The 25954-nt window shown below is 70.6% G+C and overlaps 2 protein-coding genes across 2 annotated transcripts; one reads left to right on the forward strand and one right to left on the reverse strand.

The window, feature by feature from the left end:
• Positions 1 to 800: 800 nt before the first annotated feature.
• On the forward strand, positions 801 to 11587 carry IL11RA (interleukin 11 receptor subunit alpha). The gene is made up of 10 exons (XM_075932810.1): positions 801 to 996; positions 2279 to 2393; positions 3880 to 3912; positions 4525 to 4688; positions 4920 to 5083; positions 5170 to 5311; positions 6068 to 6163; positions 6755 to 6854; positions 10383 to 10465; positions 11422 to 11587. The coding sequence occupies exons 1-10, from the start codon at positions 927 to 929 to the stop codon at positions 11436 to 11438; spliced, it is 984 nt and encodes a 327-aa protein (XP_075788925.1). The 5' UTR covers positions 801 to 926; the 3' UTR covers positions 11439 to 11587.
• A 5333-nt stretch (positions 11588 to 16920) lies between these two features.
• Positions 16921 to 25821, reverse strand: LOC142830007 (uncharacterized). The gene is made up of 6 exons (XM_075932812.1): positions 25701 to 25821; positions 25247 to 25391; positions 24448 to 24519; positions 22109 to 22185; positions 19329 to 19403; positions 16921 to 17092 (listed from the first exon to the last, which is right to left on the reverse strand). The coding sequence occupies exons 2-5, from the start codon at positions 25364 to 25366 to the stop codon at positions 19331 to 19333; spliced, it is 342 nt and encodes a 113-aa protein (XP_075788927.1). The 5' UTR covers positions 25367 to 25391; positions 25701 to 25821; the 3' UTR covers positions 16921 to 17092; positions 19329 to 19330.
• Between the last annotated feature and the right edge of the window lie 133 nt (positions 25822 to 25954).

The raw sequence follows: 25954 nt of genomic DNA on the forward strand, positions 1-25954 counted from the left end.
CCCTGCCTGCTGGGCCCCTCACTCCCTCCCTCCCGCCCCACCTCCCCGGCCCTGCCCCCTGCCTGCTGGCCCCTCACTCCCTCCCCCCCCCCACCTCCCCGGCCCTGCCCCCTGCCTGCCGGGGTCCCCCCTCCCGCCCCACCTCCCCGGCCCTGCCCCCTGCCTGCTGGGCCCCTCACTCCCTCCCCCTCCCGCCCCACTCGCCCCGGCCCTGCCCCCTGCCTGCTGGGCCCCTCACTCCCTCCCCCCTCCCACCTCCCGGCCCTGCCCCCTGCCTGCTGGGCCCTCACTCCCTCCCCCCCCTCCCCGGCCCTGCCCCCTGCCTGCCGGGCCCCCTCACTCCTTCCCCCCCTCCCACCTTCCCCGGCCCTGCCCCCTGCCTGCCGGGCCCCTCACTCCTTCCCCCCCTCCCACCTCCCCGGCCCTGCCCCCTGCCTGCGGGCCCCTCACTCCCTCCCTCCCGCCCCACCTCCCCGGCCCTGCCCCTGCCTGCCGGGCCCCTCACTCCCTCCTTCCCGCCCCACCTGCCCGGCCTGCCCCCTGCCTGCTGGGGCCCTTCACTCCCGCCCCACAGCCCCTGTCAACCCAGCCCTGGGTCCCCCCATCTTTGCCGGTGCCCCTCACTCCCTGCCTGCAGCCCTGCGCCCCCCCCCAGCCCTTTCCCCAGCCCTGCCGGTGCCCCTCGCTCCCGCCCCACAGCCCAGCCCTGCCCCAGTGCCCCTCACCCCCCCAGCTCCCGCTCGTGCGCCCACACTCCAGCCGTGCGGGCGCCAAGGTGCCCGGTGGCCAGGCCCTGCCCCGCTAAGCGACGCCCGGCCTGTGTCCGCAGCGCGGGGGTGCAGTGGCGCCGGGACGGGGCAGCCGGGCTCCCGGAGGGCTGCCTGCTGCGGGAGGGCGACTTGCTGCTGCCACGGGCCGAGCTCGCCATGGGAGGAGCCTACAGCTGCCACGACGGGACCGGGCAGCTGCTCCGCGCCGTCTCCCTCCGGCTGGGCTGTAAGTCGGCTCCGGCGGGGCCCCTGGGGCGGGCGCTGGGCTGGTCCAGCTCGGCACTGGCTCTCAGCCCCGAGGGGGGAGCCCCCCGGCCCCCCGCCTGGCGCTGGTACCTGGCCCGGTGCCCTGCGGCACAGCCCCCCGGCCCCCCCGCCTGGCGCTGGTACCTGGCCCGGTGCCGCGGCACAGCCCCCCGGCCCCTCGCCTGGCGCTGGTACCTGGCCCGGTGCCGCGGCACAGCCCCCCGGCCCCCCGCCTGGCGCTGGTACCTGGCCCGGTGCCCTGCGGCACAGCCCCCCGGCCCCCCGCCTGGCGCTGGTACCTGGCCCGGTGCCGCGGCACAGCCCCCCGGCGCCCCGCCTGGCGCTGGTACCTGGCCCGGTGCCCTGCGGCACAGCCCCCCGGCCCCCCCGCCTGGCGCTGGTACCTGGCCCGGTGCCCTGCGGCACAGCCCCCCCGGCCCCTCGCCTGGCGCTGGTACCTGGCCCGGTGCCCTGCGGCACAGCCCCCCGGCCCCCCGCCTGGCGCTGGTACCTGGCCCGGTGCCCTGCGGCACAGCCCCCCGGCCCCCCGCCTGGCGCTGGTACCTGGCCCGGTGCCCTGCGGCACAGCCCCCCGGCCCCCCGCCTGGCGCTGGTACCTGGCCCGGTGCCCTGCGGCACAGCCCCCCGGCCCCCCGCCTGGCGCTGGTACCTGGCCCGGTGCCCTGCGGCACAGCCCCCCGGCCCCCCGCCTGGCGCTGGTACCTAGCCCGGTGCCCTGCGGCACAGCCCCCCGGCCCCCCGCCTGGCGCTGGTACCTGGCCCGGTGCCCTGCGGCACAGCCCCCCGGCCCCCCGCCTGGCGCTGGTACCTGGCCCGGTGCCGCGGCACAGCCCCCCGGCCCCTCGCCTGGCGCTGGTACCTGGCCCGGTGCCGCGGCACAGCCCCCCGGCCCCCCGCCTGGCGCTGGTACCTGGCCCGGTGCCCTGCGGCACAGCCCCCCGGCCCCCCGCCTGGCGCTGGTACCTGGCCCGGTGCCGCGGCACAGCCCCCCGGCCCCCCGCCTGGCGCTGGTACCTGGCCCGGTGCCCTGCGGCACAGCCCCCCGGCCCCCCGCCTGGCGCTGGTACCTGGCCCGGTGCCGCGGCACAGCCCCCCGGCCCCCCGCCTGGCGCTGGTACCTGGCCCGGTGCCGCGGCACAGCCCCCCCCGGCTCCTCACCGCACCAGGCCTCGGGGCGGGGGCTCCGGTTTGCTGGGGGCCCCTGGAGTGGCCCCTGAATGATTCCTCCCCCTCGGCGCCAGACTCGCCTGGGATCCCGTCCGTCACCTGCCGAGCGTCGGACTACGAGAACTTCTCCTGCTCCTGGGCGCCCAGCGTGGAGACGTTCCTCCCCACCCGCTACATCACCACCTACCGGTAGGGCTGGGCCATGGGTGTGTGTGTGTGTGTGTGTGTGTGTGTGTGTGTGTGTGTGTGTGTGTGTGTGTGTGTGTGTGTGTGACGTCCTCACCCCTACATCACCACCTACCGGTAGGGCTGGGCCATGGGTGTGTGTGTGTGTGTGTGTGTGTGTGTGTGTGTGTGTGACGTCCTCACCCGCTACATCACCACCTACCGGTAGGGCTGGGCCATGGGGGTGGGTGTGTGTGTGTGTGTGTGAGAAATCTGCAGGGTGTGGTTTGGAAGGGTGTTGTGTGTGTGTGTGTGGGGGGGTGAGAAATCTGTACAGTGCAGTTTGAAAGGGGGTGTGTGTGTGAGAAATCTGCAGGATGCGGTTTGGAAGGTGTGTGTGTGTGTGTGTGTGTGTGTGCGCGCGCAGTTTGGAAGGGGTGTGTGTGTGGGGGTGGTGTGGTTTGGAAGGGGAGTGTGTGCGTGTGCGCGCAGTTTGGAAGGGGTGTGTGTGTGGGGGTGGTGTGGTTTGGAAGGGGAGTGTGTGTGTGTGCGCGCAGTTTGGAAGGGGTGTGTGTGTGTGTGTGTGTGTGTGTGTGCGCGCGCGGTTTGGAAGGGGTGTGTGTGTGGGGGGGTGGTTTGGAAGGGTGTGTGTGTGTGTGTGTGTGTGTGTGTGTGCGCGGTTTGGAAGGGGTGTGTGTGTGGGGGGGTGGTTTGGAAGGGTGGTGTGTGTGTGTGTGTGTGTGTGTGTGTGCGCGCGCGCGGTTTGGAAGGGGTGTGTGTGTGGGGGGGGTTTGGAAGGGTGGTGTGTGTGTGTGTGCGCGGTTTGGAAGGGTGGGGTGTGTGTGTGTGTGTGTGTGTGTGTGTGTGTGCGTGCGCGGTTTGGAAGGGGTGTGTGTGTGGGGGGGTGGTTTGGAAGGGTGGTGTGTGTGTGTGTGTGTGTGTGTGCGCGCGCGGTTTGGAAGGGGTGTGTGTGTGGGGGGGGTTTGGAAGGGTGGTGTGTGTGTGTGTGCGCGGTTTGGAAGGGGTGTGTGTGGGGGGGGGGTGGTTTGGAAGGGTGGTGTGTGTGTGTGTGTGTGTGTGTGTGTGTGTGTGTGTGTGTGTGTGCGCGCGGTTTGGAAGGGGTGTGTGTGAGAAATCTGCGGGTCCGCACCATGAGCCAGGCCGGCGGTTCTGGGCCCCTGGGCGCGTGGCCCCTCCAGGCGGGTCCGCGCCGTGAGCCGGGATGACTGTCCCCGGCTCGAGGAGACCTGCCCGCACCCTGGCACGGGGCCGCAGCGCCTCCGAGGGGCACGTCCCTGGGGCACTTTGCCCCCCTGGCACCCTGCCTGGGCCCGGTTCTTAGTGCCTGGCCCGGCGGCGCTGGCGGGGCTCCGTCTCCTAGGCCGGGGGGCTCTGTGTGGGGGCTCCTACCGAGCCCCCGGCGCCCCCCCCACTCCTGCGCCTGCCCAGGTCCCGCCCGGCGGCTGCGCTGGCACCTCTGCCCCCCTCACTCCCTACTCTCTGCCAACAGGAAGAAGTTGCTGCTGGGCGCTGAGAAGCAGAGGTAGGAGCCGGGAGGGCTGGCACGGCGCCAGGCTGCGCTGCGTCCGGGTGCCCCAGGGCCCGGGCTGGGGGGCGTGGGACTAGCCGGCTCGTCCGCAGGGAGCGCGGTGCCCCAGGCCGGGGGACAGCGCTGGGGGCGAACGGGGCTGCAGTGTCCAGTCCCTGCCTTCCGCCGCTGCCTGGCTGGGGGTGCCAGCGCCCGGTGCCAGCCGCTCGCCAGGGCGCGTGCGGGCCCCGGACCTTGTGCAGATGAAGGCGCCGGGTGTCAGTGCCTGGGCACGTGGCCGGGCGTGCGATTTGCACGTGTGCCCCACACCCTGGCCTGCCTGCACACGCCAGCCCCGGGTGTGCCCGTGTGGCTGCCAGCCGGCTTGGCGATCGCACGGCGCGCGAGGCCTGTGTGTGGCGGGGCCTGCCGGGCCGGGGGCTACCTGGCCAGCCCAAGCCGGGTATGCCCATAGGCCTGGCTGGCACGTGGCTTTGGTGCAAGGCCCACTCCCGGGGGGGTTGGACAGCACCCCCAGTGCTCCGGCCGGGGGACCCCGAGTCAGGGAGCTGTGCCCTGGAGAAGCGCTCTGGCTTGGCACCGACGGGCCTGTGCTCCCGTTGGCAGGGCCCAGAGCAGCCCGGTGGGGCCGTGCGTGCAGGACCCCGCCCGCCCGCGCACGTGCACCGTGCACAAGTGCGAGTTCTGGAGCGCCTACCGGCTGAACGTCACCGAGGTGAACCCGCTGGGCGCCAGCTTCCGGCTGCTGGACGTCACCATGCAGGCCATCAGTGAGTGCCCGCCTTCCCCCCACCCGGGCACCGAGAGGGGCAGGAGCTCCGCCCCACGGTCAGCCAGCCCTGTGTGGCGCCTACCCCAGAGGGGCCCACTCGTGCGACGCACGGGGACTGTGGTGAACTGGGCTGAGGACGCTGGGCCCTGCCCCGGGCCTCGGCCCTTCCCCACGCCTGGCACAGGCCGGCGGTGTCGGCTCACGGCTGCCCTTGTCTCTTCCCGCCCAGTTAAGCCGGACCCTCCGGAGGGCCTGGTGGTGGAGCCGGTCCCGGCGGCCCCACGGCGGCTCTGGGTCCGCTGGCAGTACCCGGCCTCCTGGCCCAAGGAGCCCCACTTCCAGCTCAAGTTCCGGCTCCAGTACCGGCCCGTGGCGCACGGCTCCTGGTCCATGGTGAGTGCCGGGGAGCGTCTGGGGGGCGGTGGGGGGGGGGCTGGCTGGTGGCCCCACGTCCCAGCCTCTGCCTGCTGCCCGCCCAGGTGGAGACGGCGAACCTCTCCGAAGTCATCACCGACGCCTTCTCCGGGCTGGAGCACGTGGTGCGGGTCGGGGCCAAGGACTTCCTGGACGCCGGCAACTGGAGCGAGTGGAGCGCCGAGGCGCGGGCCACGCCGGGGCCAGGTGGGGAGGGGCTGGGGGCGGGGCAGGGAGGCGCCTCGGGGGCTCTGCTGGGCACCCCCAGCCACCGACGCTTTTCAGCCTGAGGGTCCTCTGGTCTCTGCAGCCTGCAGGGCCCCTGCCTCATTCTCCAATGGCCTGGCGGGGCCCCCGCCCCACTCTGCCCCTGGCCTGGGGGGGCCCCCGCACCGCTCTGCCCCCGGCCTGGCACAGCCCCTGCCTCATTCTCCAATGGCCTGGCGGGGCCCCCGCCCCACTCTGCCCCCGGTCTGGGGGGGCCCCCGCCCCACTCTGCCCCCGGTCTGGGGGGGCCCCCACCCCACTCTGCCCCCGGCCTGGCGGGGCCCCCGCCCCACTCTGCCCCCGGTCTGGGGGGGCCCCCACCCCACTCTGCCCCCGGCCTGGCGGGGCCCCCGCCCCACTCTGCCCCCGGCCTGGCGGGGCCCCCGCCCCACTCTGCCCCCAGCCTGGCACAGCCCCTGCCTCATTCTCCAATGGCCTGGCGGGGCCCTCGCCCCACTCTGCCCCCGGCCTGGCGGGGCCCCCGCCCCACTCTGCCCCCGGCCTGGCACAGCCCCTGCCTCATTCTCCAATGGCCTGGTGGGGCCCCCGCCCCACTCTGCCCCCGGCCTGGCGGGGCCCCTGTCTCATTCTCCAGTGGTCTGGCCTGGGCCCCACCCCACTCTCCACCCCGCTCTCCCCCTGGCCGTGGCCGTGGCTCCGGCGCCAGTAACCAGCCTGTCTCCCCCTCCCTTGCAGGCCTGACCTCGACGCCCGGCGACGGAGCCACCACTGATGCTGGCCTGCAGTGCCCGGCTGAGGAGCCCTCGCTGGCCCCCAACCCTGAGCCCGTTGGTGAGAGACCCTTGGGGCTAGCGGGGAGCAGGGGGGGTGGCAGGGCCCTGGGGGGATCCCAGCCCGGTGAGAGCAGAGGGCAGCGCCTGGCAGCCAGGCGGGTGGGACCAGTCCCCCTGTGCCAGGCGGGTGCTGCGCCCATTCCCATGCCCGTCCATGCACTGGGTGCCCTGGGGCCCGTCGCTGCTGGCCCCTCTCTTGGGTGCCATGGGGCGAGCCCACCTCTACTCTGGGGGGTCCAGCTCCCCGCTGGCCACCCCCCTCTGGTCCTCCTGGGCCGGCCACCCCCCAGCCGCTCTGCACCCCGCAGAGCATGGGGCCCGGGGCCCGCCGGCCTGGGGGGAGAGGGAGCCTGGGAGCTGGGGTGGGAGAGGCTGGCGGGGGCAGGGGGATCCGGGCCCATTGCGGGTCAGACCGGGCAGCGGCTGGCCAGGGGCCCCGGCCGGCACCCGCCCAGGGGCGTGGCGAGGGATGAGCTGCCCGCCTGGGGCCCGTGGCCCGTCCCAAAGGCCAGGGGAAGGGGCACTCGGGGGTCGGCGAGGGAGGGGGCTGTGGGCATCCCCCGCGGTGACGCCCCCGCCCCCCCCGCAGATGGCAGCGACCCCACCGAGAAGGTCACCGTCCTGGTCTCGCTTGGCGTCTTCGCCTTCTTCGTCCTGGCCGTGGTGCTGGGCGCGGCCGTGGCGGCCTGGTAGGTGCCCTGCGCCCGAGACGCGCCGCGGGGGGGTCTGGGTTATCGCTCGCCCCGGGCCGATCTGCCCTGCACGGCCTTCGGCCTCCCCGCCTTGCCGGTCACCCCGCCAGCCAGGGAACCGCCCCGCTGTGCGCCCAGTCACCCGCCCCGGCAACCCCCGCCCCCCTCGGGTCCCCCCACGCCCCAGAGTCACCCGCCCCGGCAACCCCCGCCTCCCTCGGGTCCCCCCACGCCCCAGAGTCACCCGCCCCGGCAACCCCCGCCCCCCTCGGGTCCCTCCATGCCCCAGAGTCATCCGCCCCGGCAACCCCCGCCTCCCTCGGGTCCCCCCACGCCCCAGAGTCACCCGCCCCAGCAACCCCCGCCCCCCTCGGGTCCCCCCACGCCCCAGAGTCACCCGCCCCGGCAACCCCCGCCTCCCTCGGGTCCCCCCACGCCCCAGAGTCACCCGCCCCGGCAACCCCCGCCCCCCTCGGGTCCCCCCACGCCCCAGAGTCACCCGCCCCGGCAACCCCCGCCCCCCTCGGGTCCCCCCACGCCCCAGAGTCACCCGCCCCGGCAACCCCCGCCTCCCTCGGGTCCCCCCACGCCCCAGAGTCACCCGCCCTGGCAACCCCCGCCCCCCTCGGGTCCCCCCACGCCCCAGAGTCACCCGCCCCGGCAACCCCCGCCCCCCTCGGGTCCCCCCACGCCCCAGAGTCACCCGCCCCGGCAACCCCCGCCTCCCTCGGGTCCCCCCACGCCCCAGAGTCACCCGCCCCGGCAACCCCCGCCCCCCTCGGGTCCCCCCACGCCCCAGAGTCACCCGCCCCGGCAACCCCCGCCCCCCTCGGGTCCCCCCACGCCCCAGAGTCACCCGCCCCGGCAACCCCCGCCTCCCTCGGGTCCTCCCACGCCCCAGAGTCACCCGCCCTGGCAACCCCCGCCCCCCTCGGGTCCCCCCATGCCCCAGAGTCACCCGCCCCAGCAACCCCCGCCCCCCTCGGGTCCCAGAGTCACCCGCCCCGGCAACCCCCGCCTCCCTCGGGTCCCCCCGCGCCCCAGAGTCACCCGCCCCGGCAACCCCCGCCCCCCTCGGGTCCTCCCACGCCCCAGAGTCACCCGCCCCAGCATCGCCCCGCCCCCCTCGGGTCCTCCCACGCCCCAGAGTCACCCGCCCCGGCAACCCCCGCCCCCCTCGGGTCCTCCCACGCCCCAGAGTCACCCGCCCCGGCAACCCCCGCCCCCCTCGGGTCCCCCCACGCCCCAGAGTCACCCGCCCCGGCAACCCCCGCCTCCCTCGGGTCCCCCCACGCCCCAGAGTCACCCGCCCCGGCAACCCCCGCCCCCCTCGGGTCCCCCCACGCCCCAGAGTCACCCGCCCCGGCAACCCCCGCCCCCCTCGGGTCCCCCCACGCCCCAGAGTCACCCGCCCCGGCAACCCCCGCCTCCCTCGGGTCCTCCCACGCCCCAGAGTCACCCGCCCTGGCAACCCCCGCCCCCCTCGGGTCCCCCCATGCCCCAGAGTCACCCGCCCCAGCAACCCCCGCCCCCCTCGGGTCCCAGAGTCACCCGCCCCGGCAACCCCCGCCTCCCTCGGGTCCCCCCGCGCCCCAGAGTCACCCGCCCCGGCAACCCCCGCCCCCCTCGGGTCCTCCCACGCCCCAGAGTCACCCGCCCCAGCATCGCCCCGCCCCCCTCGGGTCCTCCCACGCCCCAGAGTCACCCGCCCCGGCAACCCCCGCCCCCCTCGGGTCCTCCCACGCCCCAGAGTCACCCGCCCCGGCAACCCCCGCCCCCCTCGGGTCCCCCCACGCCCCAGAGTCACCCGCCCCGGCAACCCCCGCCTCCCTCGGGTCCCCCCACGCTCCAGAGTCACCCGCCCCGGCAACCCCCGCCCCCCTCGGGTCCCCCCACGCTCCAGAGTCACCCGCCCCAGCAACCCCCGCCCCCCTCGGGTCCCAGAGTCACCCGCCCCGGCAACCCCCGCCTCCCTCGGGTCCCCCCGCGCCCCAGAGTCACCCGCCCCGGCAACCCCCTCCCTCCTCGGGTCCCCCCACGCCCGAGTCACCCGCCCCAGCAACCCCCGCCCCCCTCGGGTCCCAGAGTCACCCGCCCCGGCAACCCCCGCCTCCCTCGGGTCCCCCCGCGCTCCAGAGTCACCCGCCCCAGCAACCCCCGCCCCCCTCGGGTCCCAGAGTCACCCGCCCCGGCAACCCCCTCCCTCCTCGGGTCCCCCCACGCTCCAGAGTCACCCGCCCCAGCAACCCCCGCCCCCCTCGGGTCCCAGAGTCACCCGCCCCGGCAACCCCCGCCTCCCTCGGGTCCCCCCGCGCCCCAGAGTCACCCGCCCCGGCAACCCCCGCCCCCCTCGGGTCCCCCCACGCTCCAGAGTCACCCGCCCTGGCAACCCCCGCCCCCCTCGGGTCCCCCCACGCCCGAGTCACCCGCCCCGGCAACCCCCGCCCCCCTCGGGTCCCCCCACGCCCCAGAGTCACCCGCCCCGGCAACCCCCTCCCTCCTCGGGTCCCCCCACGCCCGAGTCACCCGCCCCGGCAACCCCCGCTCCCCTCGGGTCCCCCCATGCCCCAGAGTCACCCGCCCTGGCAACCCCCTCCCTCCTCGGGTCCCCCCACGCCCGAGTCACCCGCCCCGGCAACCCCCGCCCCCCTCGGGTCCCCCCATGCCCCAGAGTCACCCGCCCTGGCAACCCCCTCCCTCCTCGGGTCCCCCCACGCCCGAGTCACCCGCCCCGGCAACCCCCGCCCCCCTCGGGTCCCCCCATGCCCCAGAGTCACCCGCCCTGGCAACCCCCTCCCTCCTCGGGTCCCCCCACGCCCGAGTCACCCGCCCCGGCAACCCCCGCCCCCCTCGGGTCCCCCCACGCCCCAGAGTCACCCGCCCCGGCAACCCCCTCCCTCCTCGGGTCCCCCCATGCCCCAGAGTCACCTGCCCCGGCATCCCCCCGCCCCCCTCGGGTCCCCCCACGCCCCAGAGTCACCTGCCCCGGCGTCCCCCCGCCCCCCTCGGGTCCCCCCACACCCCAGAGTCACCCGCCCCAGCGTCACCCCGCCCCCCTCGGGTCCCCCCACGCCCAAGAGTCACCCGCCCCGGCGTCCCCCCGCCTCCCTCGGGTCCCCCCATGCCACAGGGATCCCCCCATGTCCCAGAGTCACCTGTCTCAGGTGCCCCCATGCCCGAGGGATCCCCCTGTGCCCCAGAGTCACCCCACAATCCAGGGATGCCCCCCACTCCTCTCAGGGTCCCCTCACAACTCAGGGATTCCCCCCCAGAGTCACCCCACAAGCCTGGGAAACCCCCCAGGTACCTCAGGGATATCCCTGCCTCCCTTGGGGTCCCCCCACGTGCACGGGAGTCACCCCACATCCCAGGGTTTACCTAGACCAGCCTCCCCAGGGTTGGGGGCTGGATTCATTAGTGCTTCCGCTGGCCGGCTCCTCTGGGGCCCCCCCCAGGCTGCAGGGGCGCTGGCTGAAGGCAGCGTGGGGATCCCGGAGCCCTACAGACCCACTGATCTGCCCCCAGGATCCGCCGGAGGAAACCCCACAAAGAGGAGACCAAGAAGCCCGATTTCCTGGCAGCTGCCGTGCACATGAGGGCCCTGCCCAGTGAGTGATGTGGGGCAGCGGGCTTGGTGTGGGGCAGCACGCTGGTTGGGGTGGGGCTGTATTTGAGGCAAGCCGTGGGGCAGTGCGTTGGCTGGTGCGGGGCTGTGTTGGGGGCAGGCCGTGGGGCAGCGTGTTGGCTGGTGTGGGGCTGTGTTGGGGGCAGGCTGTGGGGCAGCGTGTTGGCTGGTGTAGGCCTGCATTGGGGGGCAGCAAGCTGGCTTGTGTGGGGCTGTGTTGGGGGGCAGGCCGTGGGGCAGCACGCTGGCTTGTGTGGGGCTGCATTGGGGGCAGGCCGTGGGGCAGCGCGCTGGCTGGTGTGGGGCTGTGTTGGGGGCAGGCCGTGGGGCAGCGCGCTGGCTGGTGTGGGGCTGTGTTGGGGGCAGGCCGTGGGGCAGCGCGCTGGCTGGTGTGGGGCTGTATTGGGGGCAGGCCGTGGGGCAGCACTCTGGCTGGTGTGGGGCTGTGTTCGAGGCAGGCCGTGGGGCAGCGCGCTGGCTGGCTGGCACGGGCGGCGTGGGGCAGTCAGGTTGGAGGGTGTGGGTCATGCCCCACCTGTGGCTCAAGACCAGTGGGGTTCTGGCATTTCAGGGTTAACCTCTGGCCTCCGTTTGCAAAATCAGCCCCCCCGTTCCCCTCCCACTCCCCCTTGCTCAGAGCCCTGGGCTGGCTGGGTCCCCCCCAACCCCCTGGCCCCAGGGTCTCCCCCCAGGCAGGCAGGTAACCAGCAACACAGACCCCTTCTCTGCTCTGACTGCCACCGTCTCCGCGCCGGTCTGTCCCCCCGCGCCCGGCGCCCCCCAGCCCTCGTGGGGCTGACATGCCCAGCGCCCCCCTCCCCGGCGAGCCCAGGCGCCGCCCAGCCCTCGTGTGGCGGTTTGGTGCAGACGCCGACCCCTGGCTGCAGCCGGGAGCTGTTCCCCGCGCGCTGCGCTCACGCCGCTTCTCCCTGTCCGCAGAGGCCCAGATCCTGTAGCAGGACCCGCCGGCCTGGGAGCGCCGCTCACCTCCCGGGACCCCGCGCCAGGCCTGCTCCAGACACCACTGCTCACACGGCCCCCCCAGGACGGAGCCGGCCTGTCCCCTCCGACGCCTCGCCGCGGCCCCCCAGGACGGAGCCGGCCTGTCCCCTCCGGCGCCTCGCCGCGGCCCCCCAGGACGGAGCCGGCCTGTCCCCTCCAGCGCCTCGCCGTGGCCCCCCCAGGACGGAGCCGGCCTGTCCCCTCCGGCGCCTCGCCGCAGCCCCCCAGGACGGAGCCGGCCTGTCCCCTCCAGAACCTCGCCGCGGCCCCCCAGGACTGAGCCGGCCTGTCCCCTCCGGCGCCTCGCCGTGGCCCCCCAGGATGGAGCCGGCCTGTCCCCTCCGGCGCCTCGCCGCGGCCCCCCAGGACGGAGCCGGACTCCCCTCCAGCGCCTCGCCGCCGCCCCCCAGCACTGAGCCGGCCTGTCCCCTCCAGAACCTCGCCGCCGCCCCCCAGGATGGAGCTGGCCTGTCCCCTCCAGTGCCTCACCACAGCCCCCCCCCCAGCACGGAGCCGGCCTGTTCCCTCCAGCGCCTCGCTGCAGCACCCCAGGATGGAGCCGGCCTGCCCCCCCAGGACTGAGCCAACAGCCCCTGCCCAGGACTGAGCTGTCCAGCACCTCGCCGCAGCCCCCCAGGACGGAGCCGACAGCCCCCCCCAGCGCTTGCCCCAGGCCGTGTGGAGCGCCCCAGGGAGACGGGCCGGCGCGCGGAGAACTCTGCCTGGCCCAGGACAGCAGGCGCAGACGGTGCCGCGGTGCCGCGGTCGGGTGGCCCTGAGCCGGACGTGCGCCCAATGGAGGGCGAGGAGGGGCAGCGTCGGGAGAGTCGGGGTCCCCCCGTCCAGCCCCACTCTGCTGCCAGGGGCCTGCTGGATCCGTGGACGCTGGGAGCCCGAGCTCGGGGTGCTGGTGGGAGTGTTTGGGGGGGACACTGACTCCTCCCCGCCCCCCGGACGATGCCAGCGCCGTGGGGCAGCCTGCTGGGGTTCAATAAAGGGGGTTGTGACAGCAGGGTCCCAGTCAGCTCTGCGTGTGCCGTGCCGAGGGCAGCTCTGCCCGGGGTCAGAGCCAGGCCCCTGCCCCCGTGGGGGATGGGCCAAGGCACCCCACCCCCGGAAGGTGCCAAACCGCCCCCTGCTTGTTCAGGGCGCCGGGTGGGGGGCTGTCCCTGGCCCCAGGGGTGTCGCTTTGCTCCGCGCTGGCCCTGGGGCCCTTGGGGGAGGGTGGACGGGGCAGCCCGCGGGTGAGGGGGGCAGCAGCCAGTGCCCGCTGGGCCTCCCTGTCTGCTCCTCCCCTCCCTGCCCGGGCTCTGCTGGGCCCCACCCTCTGCCCCGGGTCATGGCGCCCACGTGTGGCCCAGACCCACAGTGACCCCCAGAGGGGGCAGGCGGGATGGAAACTTCCAGGGCTGAGAGCCTGGGGGGGGGGGGGTGGTAGGGAGAACTGATAGTGAGCCAAGGGGTGCAGTGGGGAGGGGGGGGGCTGGCCCTGGGCTGGGGGAGGAGGCGCTGGAAGGGGCGGGGGGCGGGCCCTGGGCTGGGGGAGGAGGTGCTGGAAGGGGGCGGGGGGGCGGGCCCTGGGCTGGGGGAGGAGGTGCTGGAAGGGGGCGGGGGGGCGGGCCCTGGGCTGGGGGAGCTGAGGACGAGGTGGGCAGGGCAGCCATGTGCAGACCCAGGCAGCAGGGCCAGGGATGGGGCCGTCACCCCCACGAGGCCTGAGGCAGGCAAAGGGCTGGGGGAGGAGGCGCTGGAAGGGGCGGGGGGGAGGGCCCTGGGCTGGGGGAGGAGGCGCTGGAAGGGGGCGGGCCCTGGGCTGGGGGAGGAGGCGCTGGAAGGGGGCGGGGGGGCGGGCCCTGGGCTGGGGGAGGAGGTGCTGGAAGGGGGCGGGGGGGCGGGCCCTGGGCTGGGGGAGGAGGTGCTGGAAGGGGGCGGGCCCTGGGGGAGGGAGGAGGCGCTGGAAGAGGGCGGGGGGGGCGGGCCCTGGGCTGGGGGAGGAGGTGCTGGAAGGGGGTGGGGGGGGGCGGGCCCTGGGCTGGGGGAGGAGGTGCTGGAAGGGGGCGGGCCCTGGGCTGGGGGAGGAGGTGCTGGAAGGGGGCGGGGGGGCGGGCCCTGGGCTGGGGGAGGAGGCGCTGGAAGGGGGCGGGGGGGGCGGGCCCTGGGCTGGGGGAGGAGGTGCTGGAAGGGGGCGGGCCCTGGGCTGGGGGAGGAGGCGCTGGAAGGGGGCGGGGGGGCGGACCCTGGGCTGGGGTGTGACGGCGCGTTGGGGGTCCCCCGTCTCCTGCACCCCGAAATGGCACAAACAGACTGCACCAGCCGGTGGAATAGAGGAAGTTTATTGCCTCTCCAGGATACAGCACAGCACAGATGCAGTCTGGTCACAGAGCTGGGCTAGGATGCCTCAGGCCCCCTTGAGTTGGGGGGAGACTGGGCCCCTAAACTCCAGCTCCTCTCCCTAGGCTGTCTCATCCATCCTCCCAGACAGCCACCAACCAACTAACCCACTTCCAGCCCTGCCCCCCAGCCAGGGCCGCATTCACCTTCCTTTGTTCCTCTCCATGGGGGGTGTCTGGCCCCTGGCTCAACAAGTTTGTCCTTACCTCTGCCTAGCGAGGTTTTCCCTGCTGGGTCTTGCTCCAGACAGCAGGGGTCACCACAGCCCAGCAAGTACCCCCACTACGTCACATGGGGGAGCTGAGGACGAGGGGGGCAGGGCAGCCATGTGCAGACCCAGGCAGCAGGGCCAGGGATGGGGCCGTCACCCCCACGAGGCCTGAGGCAGGCAAAGGGCTGGGGGGGGGGGGGCTGCTGGTTCCCGAGCTGCAGTGAGGTTGTTCCGGGGGGGCTGGGTGGCTCCTGGGTCCCCCCATCTCCTCCGCCCTGGCGCAGGCCCAGTGTGGTCCAGCGGCTCCAGGGCGCCAAGCCGCCTTTGGGGCCCTCGGGAATACGGAGGGGCCCTGGCGCGGGCTCTGACTGGCCCGGTGGGGCCGGGGGGATCCAGGCTGCCAGAGCGGAGGGCTGAGCCGGGCGCGGAGCCGGGGCAGAGCCCCAGGAACACCGGGCGCCCACCCCAGGGCAGGGATGCTCTGCCCAGGTGCCACCCCCAGAGGCTACAGCTAATTAGCACCCCCAGCTAATTGAAGGCAGCACACTGGCTCCCCCTGCTGGCTCTGGGCTGGTATTTCCTGGGCTGACCGTGGCTACCCCTCTCCGGGGCCGGGGAAGGCAGGGGGTGGGGCCCAGAGACTGCCCCCCTCCTGGAGGAAGGGCAGGGGCCCGGCCCGGGACGTCTATCGGGGCACAGTGCACTAGAACAGGGCCAGGGGGCTGGATTTGCCCTGCCGGCAGCCCCTGGTCAGAGCGATTGGCTGGGCAGGTCTCTGCCACCGTGGCCCCAGCTCTGCACAGAGCCACGTGCCCCCCGCGCCCCGTGACTCCCACTGCCCGCTCCCCGGCTGCTCCCTCGAAGGGGGGGTGTCTGGTGTCCTGGCTGGAGACACGCCCCAGTCCCGCTCGGCTCCGGTAGCCGCCGGGTACCAGCCTGGTGCATGGGGGGGCAGTGATCCGGCGTGGGGTGCAGCTGGGCCTGCCCTGTGTGCGAATCGCGGGACTGGCGGCGGGTGCCTGCGGTGCTGCTGACGGGCCGGGGGGTGACGCTGCCCCCTGCTCTCTGTCCCTCAGTGCTGAGACAGCAGGGCCAGGGCCCCAGGTACCCCCACAGCCAAGCTGGGCAATGCAGGGCAGCCCCCCGCTGCTGGCTCAGGCCCCCCGGCGACGGTGCATTGCCTGCGCCTGGGTGGCCAGACCCCTCGCTAGCACTGCAGGAGGGGGCTGTGGCCAAGGCTCCTGGGCAGGGGGTCGGAGCTGCGCCGTTGGCCTTGCCCAGGCCGGGGCCCTGCGGAGGGGCGTCGGGTGCAGGCCAAGGCGGGATCAGCTGGTGCCCCACCGTCCTTGTCCTGGCCAGCCCCGGACAACTTCCTCAGGGCCCTCCTAGGCCAGGCTCAGTCGGGGGCGGGGAGCTCGGAGCCGGGGCCCGTGGCCCCCAGAAATGGGGTGCCGGTTGCCCCCGCAGTTCCCTTCGGCCTTGGCGGGAGGCGGCGAGTCCGTGTGCGTGCACATGTGTGCGCAGGCGTGTCACAGCACCCAGGACATGCCCCACGCTGGGGATCTGAGCCCCCACACGCTGCCGGTCTGAGGGGAAGCCACACGCCACGTGGCTGCAGTCGGGCGTTGTGCAGCCGGTTCTCGCTGCTGTGCACGTGCCCCACGGCTGGGAACACGGGGGGCGCACGCGCTGCCTGGCACGGCCCTGGGACACCCAGCAGGCCACCGCCACGTGCAGCCCCCGACTGCCAGGCCTTGGCAGCAGGCTGGGCTGGGCGGGAGCCGCTCCCCGGACCGGCCAGCTGGCAGCAGCGCGGCCCAGAGCCTGCCTGGCAGCCCTGCCTGCTGTGCCACCTGTCAGGGGCGGGCCACTGCCCCCTCCAAGCCACACCCCAGCCACTGCCCCCCCCGACACCTCCCAACCCCCTCAGCCAGCCCCCCCTTCCTGGGCACCTCCCAGCCCCCCTCCTCAGCCACCCCCCCTTCCTGGGCACCTCCAACTCCCTCAGCCACCCCCCCCTTCCTGGGCACCTCCAACTCCCTCAGCCACCCCCCCCCTTCCTGGGCACCTCCCAACTCCCTCAGCCACCCCCCCCCTTCCTGGGCACCTCCAACTCCCTCAGCCACCCCCCCTTCCTGGGCACCTCCAACTCCCTCAGCCGCCCCCCCTTCCTGGGCACCTCCAGCTCCCTCAGCCACCCCCCCTTCCTGGGCACCTCCAACTCCCTCAGCCACCCCCCCCCCTTCCTGGGCACCTCCCAACTCCCTCAGCCACCCCCCCCCTTCCTGGGCACCTCCCAGCCCCCCTCCTCAGCCACAGCCACCTCCAGGGGCCTCCCACACCCGCAGCACAGGCAGCAGGGCCTGGGGGGGGGGAGAATCCCATTGCCCCCTCTCCTGGTTCTCCACTAACCCTCCCGGCCTTGGCATTAACCCTTGGGGGCTGGCTCGCCCCCCCCCCCGCCCGCTGGCCCCGCTCCCCCACACCCAGCGAGCCTGGTTTCCATGCGGCTGGTGCTGGCTCGGAGCCCGACAGCCCTTGGTGGAGGCCGGCTCTGGCTTGCGGCTGTGCAGGACGAGGCCGGCCCGGCCCCTCTGACCACAGCCCGGGACCACTGTCCGCAGGGGCTTTGCTGCGGGCACTGGCCCAACGGCACCAGGGTGCCCACCTGCCTTGCCAGGGCAGCTCGGAGCCGGACCCAGCCATGTGGCTCCCTGGGCGACGGAGCTTTGCCCGGTGCCCAGAATAACACAGCAGGTGCCGTCCCGGGCAGGCGTGGCCTGGGTGAGGGGCAGGGCCCCGTCCCGGGCACAGAGCAGCCGTGGCGCGAGCGGTGTGGTCGGGCGCTTTAATCCTGGGGGAGCAGCGGGCCGAGGGGCGGACGCTGGGCTGGCCGGGGGTGCGAATAGAGACGGCTGGCCGCGTGCAGCCGCGCGGGTCTGCGTAGAGCTCTGGGGGGCTGGTGCCAGGAGCCGGATCCCGCCGCTCGCCCTCGGTCACGGCGAGCTGGAAGAACAGGCCAAGCCCATCAACCCGGCCCTGGTTCTGCCAGCCCCCCTCTGCCCAGGGCCTGCTCCCCCCATAGGGCCCAAGGCCAGAGCGACCCCTGTGACAGCCAGGCACCCCCCAATCCCCCTCTGCCCTGGGCCCGCTCCCCCCATAGGGCCCAAGGCCAGAGCGACCCCTGTGACAGCCAGGCACCCCCCAATCCCCCTCTGCCCTGGGCCCGCTCTCCCCATAGGGCCCAAGGCCAGAGCGACCCCTGTGACAGCCAGGCACCCCCCAGCCCCCCTCTGCCCTGGGCCCGCTCTCCCCATAGGGCCCAAGGCCAGAGCGACCCCTGTGACAGCCAGGCTCACCCCCCCAGCCCCCCTCTTCCCTGGACCCGCTCCCCCCATAGGGCCCAAGGCCAGAGCGACCCCTGTGACAGCCAGGCACCCCCCAGCCCCCCTCTGCCCTGGGCCCGCTCCCTCCATAGGGCCCAAGGCCAGAGCGACCCCTGTGAGCATCCAGGCACCCCCCAGCCCCCCTCTTCCCTGGACCCGCTCCCCCCATAGGGCCCAAGGCCAGAGCGACCCCTGTGACAGCCAGGCACCCCCCAGCCCCCCTCTTCCCTGGACCCGCTCCCCCCATAGGGCCCAAGGCCAGAGCGACCCCTGTGACATCCAGGCTGCCCCCCCAGCTCCCCTCTGCCCTGGGCCCGCTCCCCCCATAGGGCCCAAGGCCAGAGCGACCCCTGTGACAGCCAGGCACCCCCCCAACCCCCTCTGCCCTGGGCCCGCTCCCCCCATAGGGCCCAAGGCCAGAGCGACCCCTGTGACAGCCAGGCACCCCCCAATCCCCCTCTGCCCTGGGCCCGCTCCCCCCATAGGGCCCAAGGCCAGAGCGACCCCTGTGACAGCCAGGCACCCCCCAGCCCCCTCTGCCCTGGGCCCGCTCCCCCCATAGGGCCCAAGGCCAGAGCGACCCCTGTGACAGCCAGGCACCCCCCCAGCCCTCTTCTGCCCTGGGCCCGCTCCCCCCATAGGGCCCAAGGCCAGAGCGACCCCTGTGACATCCAGGCTGCCCCCCCAGCTCCCCTCTGCCCTGGGCCCGCTCCCCCCATAGGGCCCAAGGCCAGAGCGACCCCTGTGACATCCAGGCTGCCCCCCCAGCCCTCCTCTGCCCTGGGCCCGCTCCCCCCATGGGGCCCACGGCCAGAGCGACCCCTGTGACATCCAGGCTGCCCCCCGCCGACCCGAGACCGGCCCACAGAGCCTGACCCCCCCCAGCGTTTCCCGCCCTCTAGACCTGGGACCTTCAGCATGACAAAAATTATACTCCCCCGGAAAAACTGCCCCCCCCCAGTCTCATGGGGCTTGGCCTCCCCCCCATCTGCTGGGAGTACAGGGCTTGGGGCTTTAGCCCAGTGGGGGGCTGGAACCATGGGGTCCCTGTGGCCCAGGGACCCAGGCAACGGCCCTGCCTCCTGCCCTGCTTGCAAGGCCCCCGGCTCCGACCTCCGTGCGGGGAGACGCTGCGTCAGCCGCACTGGCTGGACCAGGCGCAGCCCCCGGCCCTGGGTCAATTGCTCGCTGGGCAGCCCTTGCTCAAACACCCCCAGGCCGGGGACCGCGCCACCCTGGGGCTGCCTCCGTGCCCAGCGAGCCAGGCAGCTCCCGGGGGCTGGCTCTGGGCAGGTTCCCAGCCTCATCCGCGTGGCTCTTTGACCCCTCGGCTACTTGCCAGTGGCCGTGGGGTGCGGGCGCCGTGGTGCCAGGCCAGGCGCGGGGACATAACCTCCCCCATCGCGGGAGAGTCCCCGGCTGGCCCTCTGGCCACAGCCAGGCGCTGGGGGCCCGTTAGCTGCGCCCCAGAGAGCCCCGCTGGGGGGGGCTGGGCCCTTTGCTCCCAGCTGTGTTAAAGCGCCCGCCGGCTGCGGGGTGCAGGGCCCTGGGGAGCCGCTCCCGGGCCCACAGCCCGTTGGGCCTGGCTAGTTCTGTCAGAGCCAGGTCGCCCCAGGCCCCTGCCCCGGCTACTCACTTCACATCTGCCCAGCCCCCTCCAGCAGGGCACCTCTGGGGCCCGCTTGTCAGCCGCAGTACGGGCAGCAGCCCCGTGGGGAGAGCCTGGGCGTGGGCCTGGCTGGGTCCCCGAGGGTGGACGCCTCACTATGCGCTGAGTCAGCCTGCCCCTCGCCCCCCGTCCCCGCCTCGCTGCCCCTCCCAGCGGGAGTGTTGCTGGGGGTGCGGCCACTACCTACCCTCACGGCTGCTCCCGCTTCCCTCGCCGCCACGCCCGCAGCCACGGAAAGAAGTAAAAGCAGCCCCAGTAGATCCTGGCAAACCCACAGGCAGGCAAAAGCAAGGTCATGAGCTGTATTATTGTAGGGCCTACACACCCCAGCCCTGGCCGAGGGACCCCGCTGTGCAGCCCCAGAGCAGAGACACCTCTGCCCCATGGCACTGGCAGTGTACTTATGGCTGGACGCAGGGATGGATAGATAGATAGATAGATAGATAGAGGGGGCGAGTGGGGATAGGTAGGTAGATAGAGGGGTGTGCAGGGATGGATAGATAGATGGGGTGTGTGGAGATAGATAAATAGATAGAGGGGGTGAGTGGGGATAGGTAGGTAGATAGAGGGGGGTGTAGGGATAGATAGATAGATTAGATAGAGTGGGTGTGTGGGGATGGATAGCTAGATGGGGGGTGCAGGGATAGATAGATTAGATAGAGGGTGTCTGTGGGGATAGATGGGGGTGTAGGGATAGATTGAGGGGGTGTCTGTGGGGATAGATAGATGGGGGTGCAGGGATAGATAGATTAGATAGAGGGTGTCTGTGGGGATAGATGGGGGTGTAGGGATAGATTGAGGGGGTGTCTGTGGGGATAGATAGATGGGGTGTAGGGATAGATAGAGGGGGTGTCTGTGGGGATAGATAGATGGGGGTGCAGGGATAGATAGATTAGATAGAGGGTGTCTGTGGGGATAGATAGATGGGGGTGTAGGGATAGATAGAGGGGGTGTCTGTGGGGATAGATAGATGGGGTGTAGGGATAGATAGAGGGGGTGTCTGTGGGGATAGATGGGGGTGTAGGGATAGATAGATGGGGTGTCTGTGGGGATAGATAGATGGGGGTGTAGGATAGATAGATGGGGTGTCTGTGGGGATAGATAGATGGGGGTGTAGGGATAGATAGAGGGGGTGTCTGTGGGGATAGATAGATGGGGTATAGGATAGATAGATGGGGTGTCTGTGGGGATAGATAGATGGGGGTGCAGGGATAGATAGATGGGGGTGTAGGATAGATAGATGGGGTGTGTGGGGATGGATAGATAGATGGGGTGCAGGGATAGATAGATGGGGGTGTAGGATAGATAGATGGGGTGTCTGTGGTGATAGATAGAGGGTGTGTGGGGGGATGGATAGATAGATGGGGGTGTAGGGATAGATAGATGGGGGTGTAGGATAGATAGATGGGGTGTCTGTGGGGATAGATAGATAGAGGGGGTGTGTGGGGATGGATAGATAGATGGGGGGTGTGGGGATAGATAGATAGATAGATAGATAGATAGATAGATAGATAGATAGATAGATGGGGGGTGCAGGGATAGATAGAGGGGGTGTGTGGGGATGGATAGATAAATGGGGGGTGTAGGATAGATAGATGGGGTGTGTGGGGATAGATAGATGGGGGTGCAGGGATAGATAGAGGGGGTGTGTGGGGATGGATAGATAGATGGGGGTGTAGGATAGATGGGGTGTCTGTGGGGATAGATAGAGGGGGGTGTAGGATAGATAGATGGGGTGTCTGTGTGGATAGATAGAGGGGGTGTGTGGGGATGGATAGATAAATGGGGGGGTGTAGGATAGATAGATGGGGTGTGTGGGGATGGATAGATAGATGGGGGTGCAGGGATAGATAGAGGGGGTGTGTGGGGATGGATAGATAGATGGGGGTGCAGGGATAGATAGATGGGGTGTCTGTGGGGATAGATAGAGGGGGTGTGTGGGGATGGATAGATAGATGGGGGTGTAGGATAGATGGGGTGTCTGTGGGGATAGATAGAGGGGGTGTGGGGGGATGGATAGATAGATGGGGGTGTAGGATAGATAGATGGGGTGTCTGTGGGGATAGATAGAGGGTGTGTGTGGGGATGGATAGATAAATGGGGGGGTGTAGGATAGATAGATGGGGTGGGTGGGGATAGATAGATAGATAGATAGATAGATAGAGGGGGTGTGTGGGGATGGATAGATAAATGGGGGGGTGTAGGATAGATAGATGGGGTGTGTGGGGATGGATAGATAGATGGGGGTGCAGGGATAGATAGAGGGGGTGTGTGGGGATGGATAGATAGATGGGGGTGCAGGGATAGATAGAGGGGGTGTGTGGGGATGGATAGATAAATGGGGGGGTGCAGGGATAGATAAATGGGGGGTGCAGGATAGCTAGATGGGGCTGTGGGGTGTGACAGCCTAAGCTACAGACCCGTGGGGCAGGCAGCTGATGTTCTGGGCCGGGAGCGCCCTGGCTGCAGAGCTTGGGGCAGGGGCAGCGCAAGTGTGTTTGGGTTTGTGTGACTGGACAGCTGGCAGCCCCACCCCACCCCACCCCACGCCCGCCCCTCGGCTCCATCCCCTTCCCACCCTCGCACCTCCCCCTCCCCAGCGCCTCCTGCACACACTGACCAGCTGGCCACGGCCGGCGGGGGGGCGCTGGGGGAGGGGGAGGAGCTGCTCTGCGGGGTGCTGAGCCCCCATTTTTCCCCATGGGGGCTCCAGCCCCAGAGCACCCGGGGGGCCAGCGCTAAGGCAGGGGCAAGTCAGGAGAAGGGCTGGCTCGGCCAGTGCCCATGGATTGCACAGTACTGCCCCCCCCAGTGCACCCCCACCGGGCACCCATTGGCTCCGGCACCGGGGTATCTGAGCACGGGGCTGGTTCCCTCCCTGCCAGTCACCCTCCTGCCCCCCCACCTGCCCGGCAGCCTGGCCCAGCCCGCCGTGCCGTACGAACCTCCCCCCCAGCAAGTACTCACTCCTCCTCGTCGGGCTCGCAGGGCAGCTGCCAGCACTGCGCCCCCAGCTCCGCCTTCCCCGCCAGCAGCGCGCCTGCCTGGGTAACAAAGCTCTGCTCGCAGGGCGCCCACATCTCAGAAGTGGCTTGAGGAGCCACCCCAGGCGGTGCCCCGGGCCGGGAGCCTGGCAGGGGCAATAGAGGCCCAGGGCTAGGGGCCACGGACGTCCCTGCAGGGTGCCCCGGGGCGGGTATTGCACAGAGGGGTGACTGGCAGGGAGGGGCCTGGCTGGAGGGGTCCTGCTGACCGGGGATGCCGCTGGGCCTGCGGGGCCCTGCTCCCCTGCAGCGATGCCCTGAGGCCAGGGGGTGCTGTCAAGGGCAGGCCTCGAGCCAGGCCCGGGGGAGGTCACGGGGGTCTCTACAGGAGCGCTGGGTGGGGGCTCCTGCAGGAGGTTAGCTGGGGCGAGGGTTTGCACTCGCGCTGGAGAGACGCTCGATAGGCCTCCCGCGGGCCCTGTGCCAGCCTCTGTGCCAAGCTCCCTGCACCGGGGGGCCGGGTCAATGGGGGGCAGGCGAGCTCCAGGGATGCAGCCCTGCGGCCCACAGGCTGCTGGGCACCGGTGCCAGACCCGCCCTGGCCAAGCCCTGCCTGGCTCCGCTGGGGGTGCACACAGTCTGCTGGGCACCGGTGCCAGTGATCTGGGGGGTGGGAGGAGGGGGAAAAGCTAGCAATGCGGCAAGCCCATAGACCTTGCAGGGAATTATCCTTTTTGCCTCCCAACAAGCCCTCCCTATTGCACAGCCCTGGCCTTCTAAATCCAGCGGGCTAATAGCCATCGATGAAGACCTAACCTCCAGGAATCTATCTAGTTCTTTTCTGAACCCTGTTAAAGTCCTGGCCTACACCACATCCTCTGGCGAGGAGTTCCACAGGTTAACTGTGCGCTGCGTGAAGAAAAAACTTCCTTTTGTTTGTTTTAAACCTGCTACCTGTTCATTCCATTTGGTGACCCCTAGTTCTTATGTTATGGGAATAGGGAAATAACTTTTCCTTATTCACTTTTTCCACACCAGTCATGATTTTATAGACAGACCTCTATCGCAGTGTTACTCAAGCAGTGGTACCAGTACCCTTGGGGGTACTCGAGAGAAGTCTGGGGGGTCTGTCAATACAACTGAAATTTGGGGAAAACTGAATTTTTGTTTTAAGTTTTACAGCACATTATGGCTGTGTCTAGACTGGCCAGGTTTTCTGGAAAATCAGCCGCTTTTCTGGAAAAACTTGCCAGCTGTCTACACTGGCCACTTCAGTTTCCGCAAAAGCACTGACTTCCTACTGTCTGAAATCAGTGCTTCTTGCGGAAATACTATTCTGCTCCCGTTCGGGCAAAAGTCCCTTTTGCGCAAAACTTTTGTGCAAAAGGGCCAGTGTAGACAGCTCAGATTTGTTTTCCGCAAAAAAGCCCCGATCGTGAAAATGGTGATCGGGGCTTTTGCAGAAAAGCGCCCGTGCCAATCTAGACGCTCTGTTCCGAAAATGCTTTTAACGGAAAACTTTTCCATTAAAAGCATGTCTGGAAAATCATGCCAATCTAGATGCAGCCTATTATTTTCATATTTTTACACCCAAAAATTTCATCTCCTGCCCGGCTACGATTAAGTTGTGTAAACAAATGTGTTGCAATGATAGAAAAAAAATTTGTGTCTGAAAACTGTAGGTACTGGGGGTACTTATGTATATATATTTTTAAAGGGGGTACTTTATAAAAAAAAGTTGAGAAACGCTGCTCTATCATATCCCCCCTTAGTCTCCTCTTTTCTACGCTGAAAACTCCCAGTCGTTTTAATCTCTTCCTATGGGTCCCGTTCCAAACCCCTCCTCAGTTTTGTTGCCCTTTTCTGAACCTTTTCCAATGCCAATCGCTCTTTTTTGCGATGAGGCGACCACATCTGTCTGCAGGATTCCAGATGTGGGCGTCCGTCCCATGGTTTTATACAGAGGCAGTAAGAGATTGTCCGGGCTCCAAAGACAGGCCAAGAGCTCAGAGCGCCCAGCGCTGCAGGGAAGTGAAAGACAAGGCCATGCCATGCCCGGGGGGATTTCCCCACACCCCGCTGCTCTGCCTCTCCAGGGTTCTAACCCGCAGCCCCTGCCGCCCCACACTGTAGCAGTGCTCCCCTTGCCTGGGGGCAGCACGCTCTCCCCCCACCTCCAGCTGAAACGCCAGCTTCTCCTCCCAGCCCCTCCGGCAGAGTCAAGGCTGAAGTGGAGCGAGACACATTTGGAGCCCCAGCGCAGGGGACGGGGACACCCCAGCAGGGAGACCAGAAAGGAGACACCCCCTTTCACCGGCCTACCTGCTGCCCTCCTGCCATCAGCTGCTCCTCGCATTCGCCTTCCTCCACCAGCTGCTGCGCCAGCTGCTTCTTCTGCAGGGAAAAGAGAGGCCGTGGCCCAGGAGAGCCGGGGGAGCAGGGACACTCCCAGCCTGCTGGCAAGAGTGGGGCAGGTCTTGGGCACGCAGCGGGGTGCTGGGGGAGATGCCCTGTTCTGGGTCACAGCCACCGGAGCACATGGCTGGCTGGCAGGCGGATTAGATGGATGGAGCTCTCGCCTGCCATGACAGACAGACACAGTGTTCGGGGATCCCGTCAGGCAGCCAAAAGGGGTGGCCGGCCTGGGCCATGCTGGCTGGAGCTGGCTGTGGAGGCAGAGTGGTTGGGGGCAATGCGCCCCTCTTTGTGCCCAGCTCTGGCTGTACCGTGGGGCAGGAGGAGGCCTCGTTAGTTATAAAGAGGCAGCGGGCTCTGCCCGCGAGGAAGCCGGTTACCCGACGATTGCCCAGTGTCCTGCAGCATGACCTTGGCACGTGGATCGGGTTCCACCCCAACCTTTACCCTGCCCTGGCACGTTCCAGGTGCGCAGGTGTGAACCCTCGTGTGGCACGGGCATCGCACGTCTGTGCCGGCTCTGCTCCGAGCACGGTGGGAATGGCCAACGTGGAGGTGGGAACGCCGGGGCCTTGCTACCCGAGGGCTCCCCCCATCGCTAGGCTACCAGTGGGAGGAGGAAAATACCCCCTGCCCAGGGCACGCTGCCCGGTGCCCTCCCTCTGCCCGGCCTCCCCACGCTGCAGCCTGTCTGACGCCCACTGACCCGCAGGGCGTCATCTCCGTTGCATTCGCCCCTGGACCACAGCAGCGCCTTCAGCTCCAGGGCACTCACGGCAGCCCCCGAGTGGGCCGGCAGCTCCGCCTGGACCTTCAGCTGGTACATCCCCGCCTCCGTCAGGGTGAAACTCCTGCGGGAGGCAAAGATGCTGCGCAGCTCGCGAGCCGTGGCTACGGGGGGAGACCTGCCCCCTGGGACCAGGCCCCCCCTGCCCCAGCCAGGCCTGCAGAGACGCCAGCAGACGCCCGCAGCCAGGCCAGGTCTGTGCCCTGGAGAGAGGGAGCCCCGCGCCCGCCCTCTGGCACTGGCCCGTGCCCCTCGCACGAGGGCTGGCGCCCGCAGCCCGTTTCCAGGCGTTTCGTGGCTGGCGGCCGCGTGTCCTGCCTTGCCACGGGCCACGGAGGAGAGCTCCAGGGGCCAGGCTGGGCGCCCGACTCACCCGCCCAAGCGTCTGGGACGTCCCGTCAGGCTCCCTGGGACGCGTCTCCAGGAGCCGGGGGGCGATGGGGCCGTTGAGGGGAGACCCTCGATGGCCCGCCGGGGGGGCAGCCTGTAGGGTCCGTTCCCCGCGCCGGGGTTCTGTCGCCACGGCGCCGAGTTACCGAGAGAGATGGGGCCACGGTGGCGCGCTCGGCCGGGGGGGCCTGAGATCGGGGCGCTGGGCGATCCCCAACGCCAGCGTCCGCCTGACAG

Source organism: Pelodiscus sinensis, chromosome 6, assembly GCF_049634645.1.
Source record: "Pelodiscus sinensis isolate JC-2024 chromosome 6, ASM4963464v1, whole genome shotgun sequence".
Taxonomy (NCBI): Eukaryota; Metazoa; Chordata; order Testudines; family Trionychidae; genus Pelodiscus; species Pelodiscus sinensis.

What these genes read in the sequence shown, in the direction of transcription:
- IL11RA (XM_075932810.1), top strand. Translation starts at nt 927, where the DNA reads ATGGGAGGAGCCTACAGCTGCCACGACGGGACCGGGCAGCTGCTCCGC. An exon ending in CGTCACCATGCAGGCCATCA is followed by an intron (nt 4,689 to 4,919) that starts GTGAGTGCCCGC and finishes CTTCCCGCCCAG; the next exon opens with TTAAGCCGGACCCTCCGGAG. An exon ending in CGCACGGCTCCTGGTCCATG is followed by an intron (nt 5,084 to 5,169) that starts GTGAGTGCCGGG and finishes CTGCCCGCCCAG; the next exon opens with GTGGAGACGGCGAACCTCTC.
- LOC142830007 (XM_075932812.1), bottom strand. Translation starts at nt 25,366, where the DNA reads ATGTACCAGCTGAAGGTCCAGGCGGAGCTGCCGGCCCACTCGGGGGCT. An exon ending in ACGGAGATGACGCCCTGCGG is followed by an intron (nt 24,520 to 25,246) that starts GTCAGTGGGCGT and finishes TTTTCCCTGCAG; the next exon opens with AAGAAGCAGCTGGCGCAGCA. An exon ending in TGATGGCAGGAGGGCAGCAG is followed by an intron (nt 22,186 to 24,447) that starts GTAGGCCGGTGA and finishes TTTGTTACCCAG; the next exon opens with GCAGGCGCGCTGCTGGCGGG.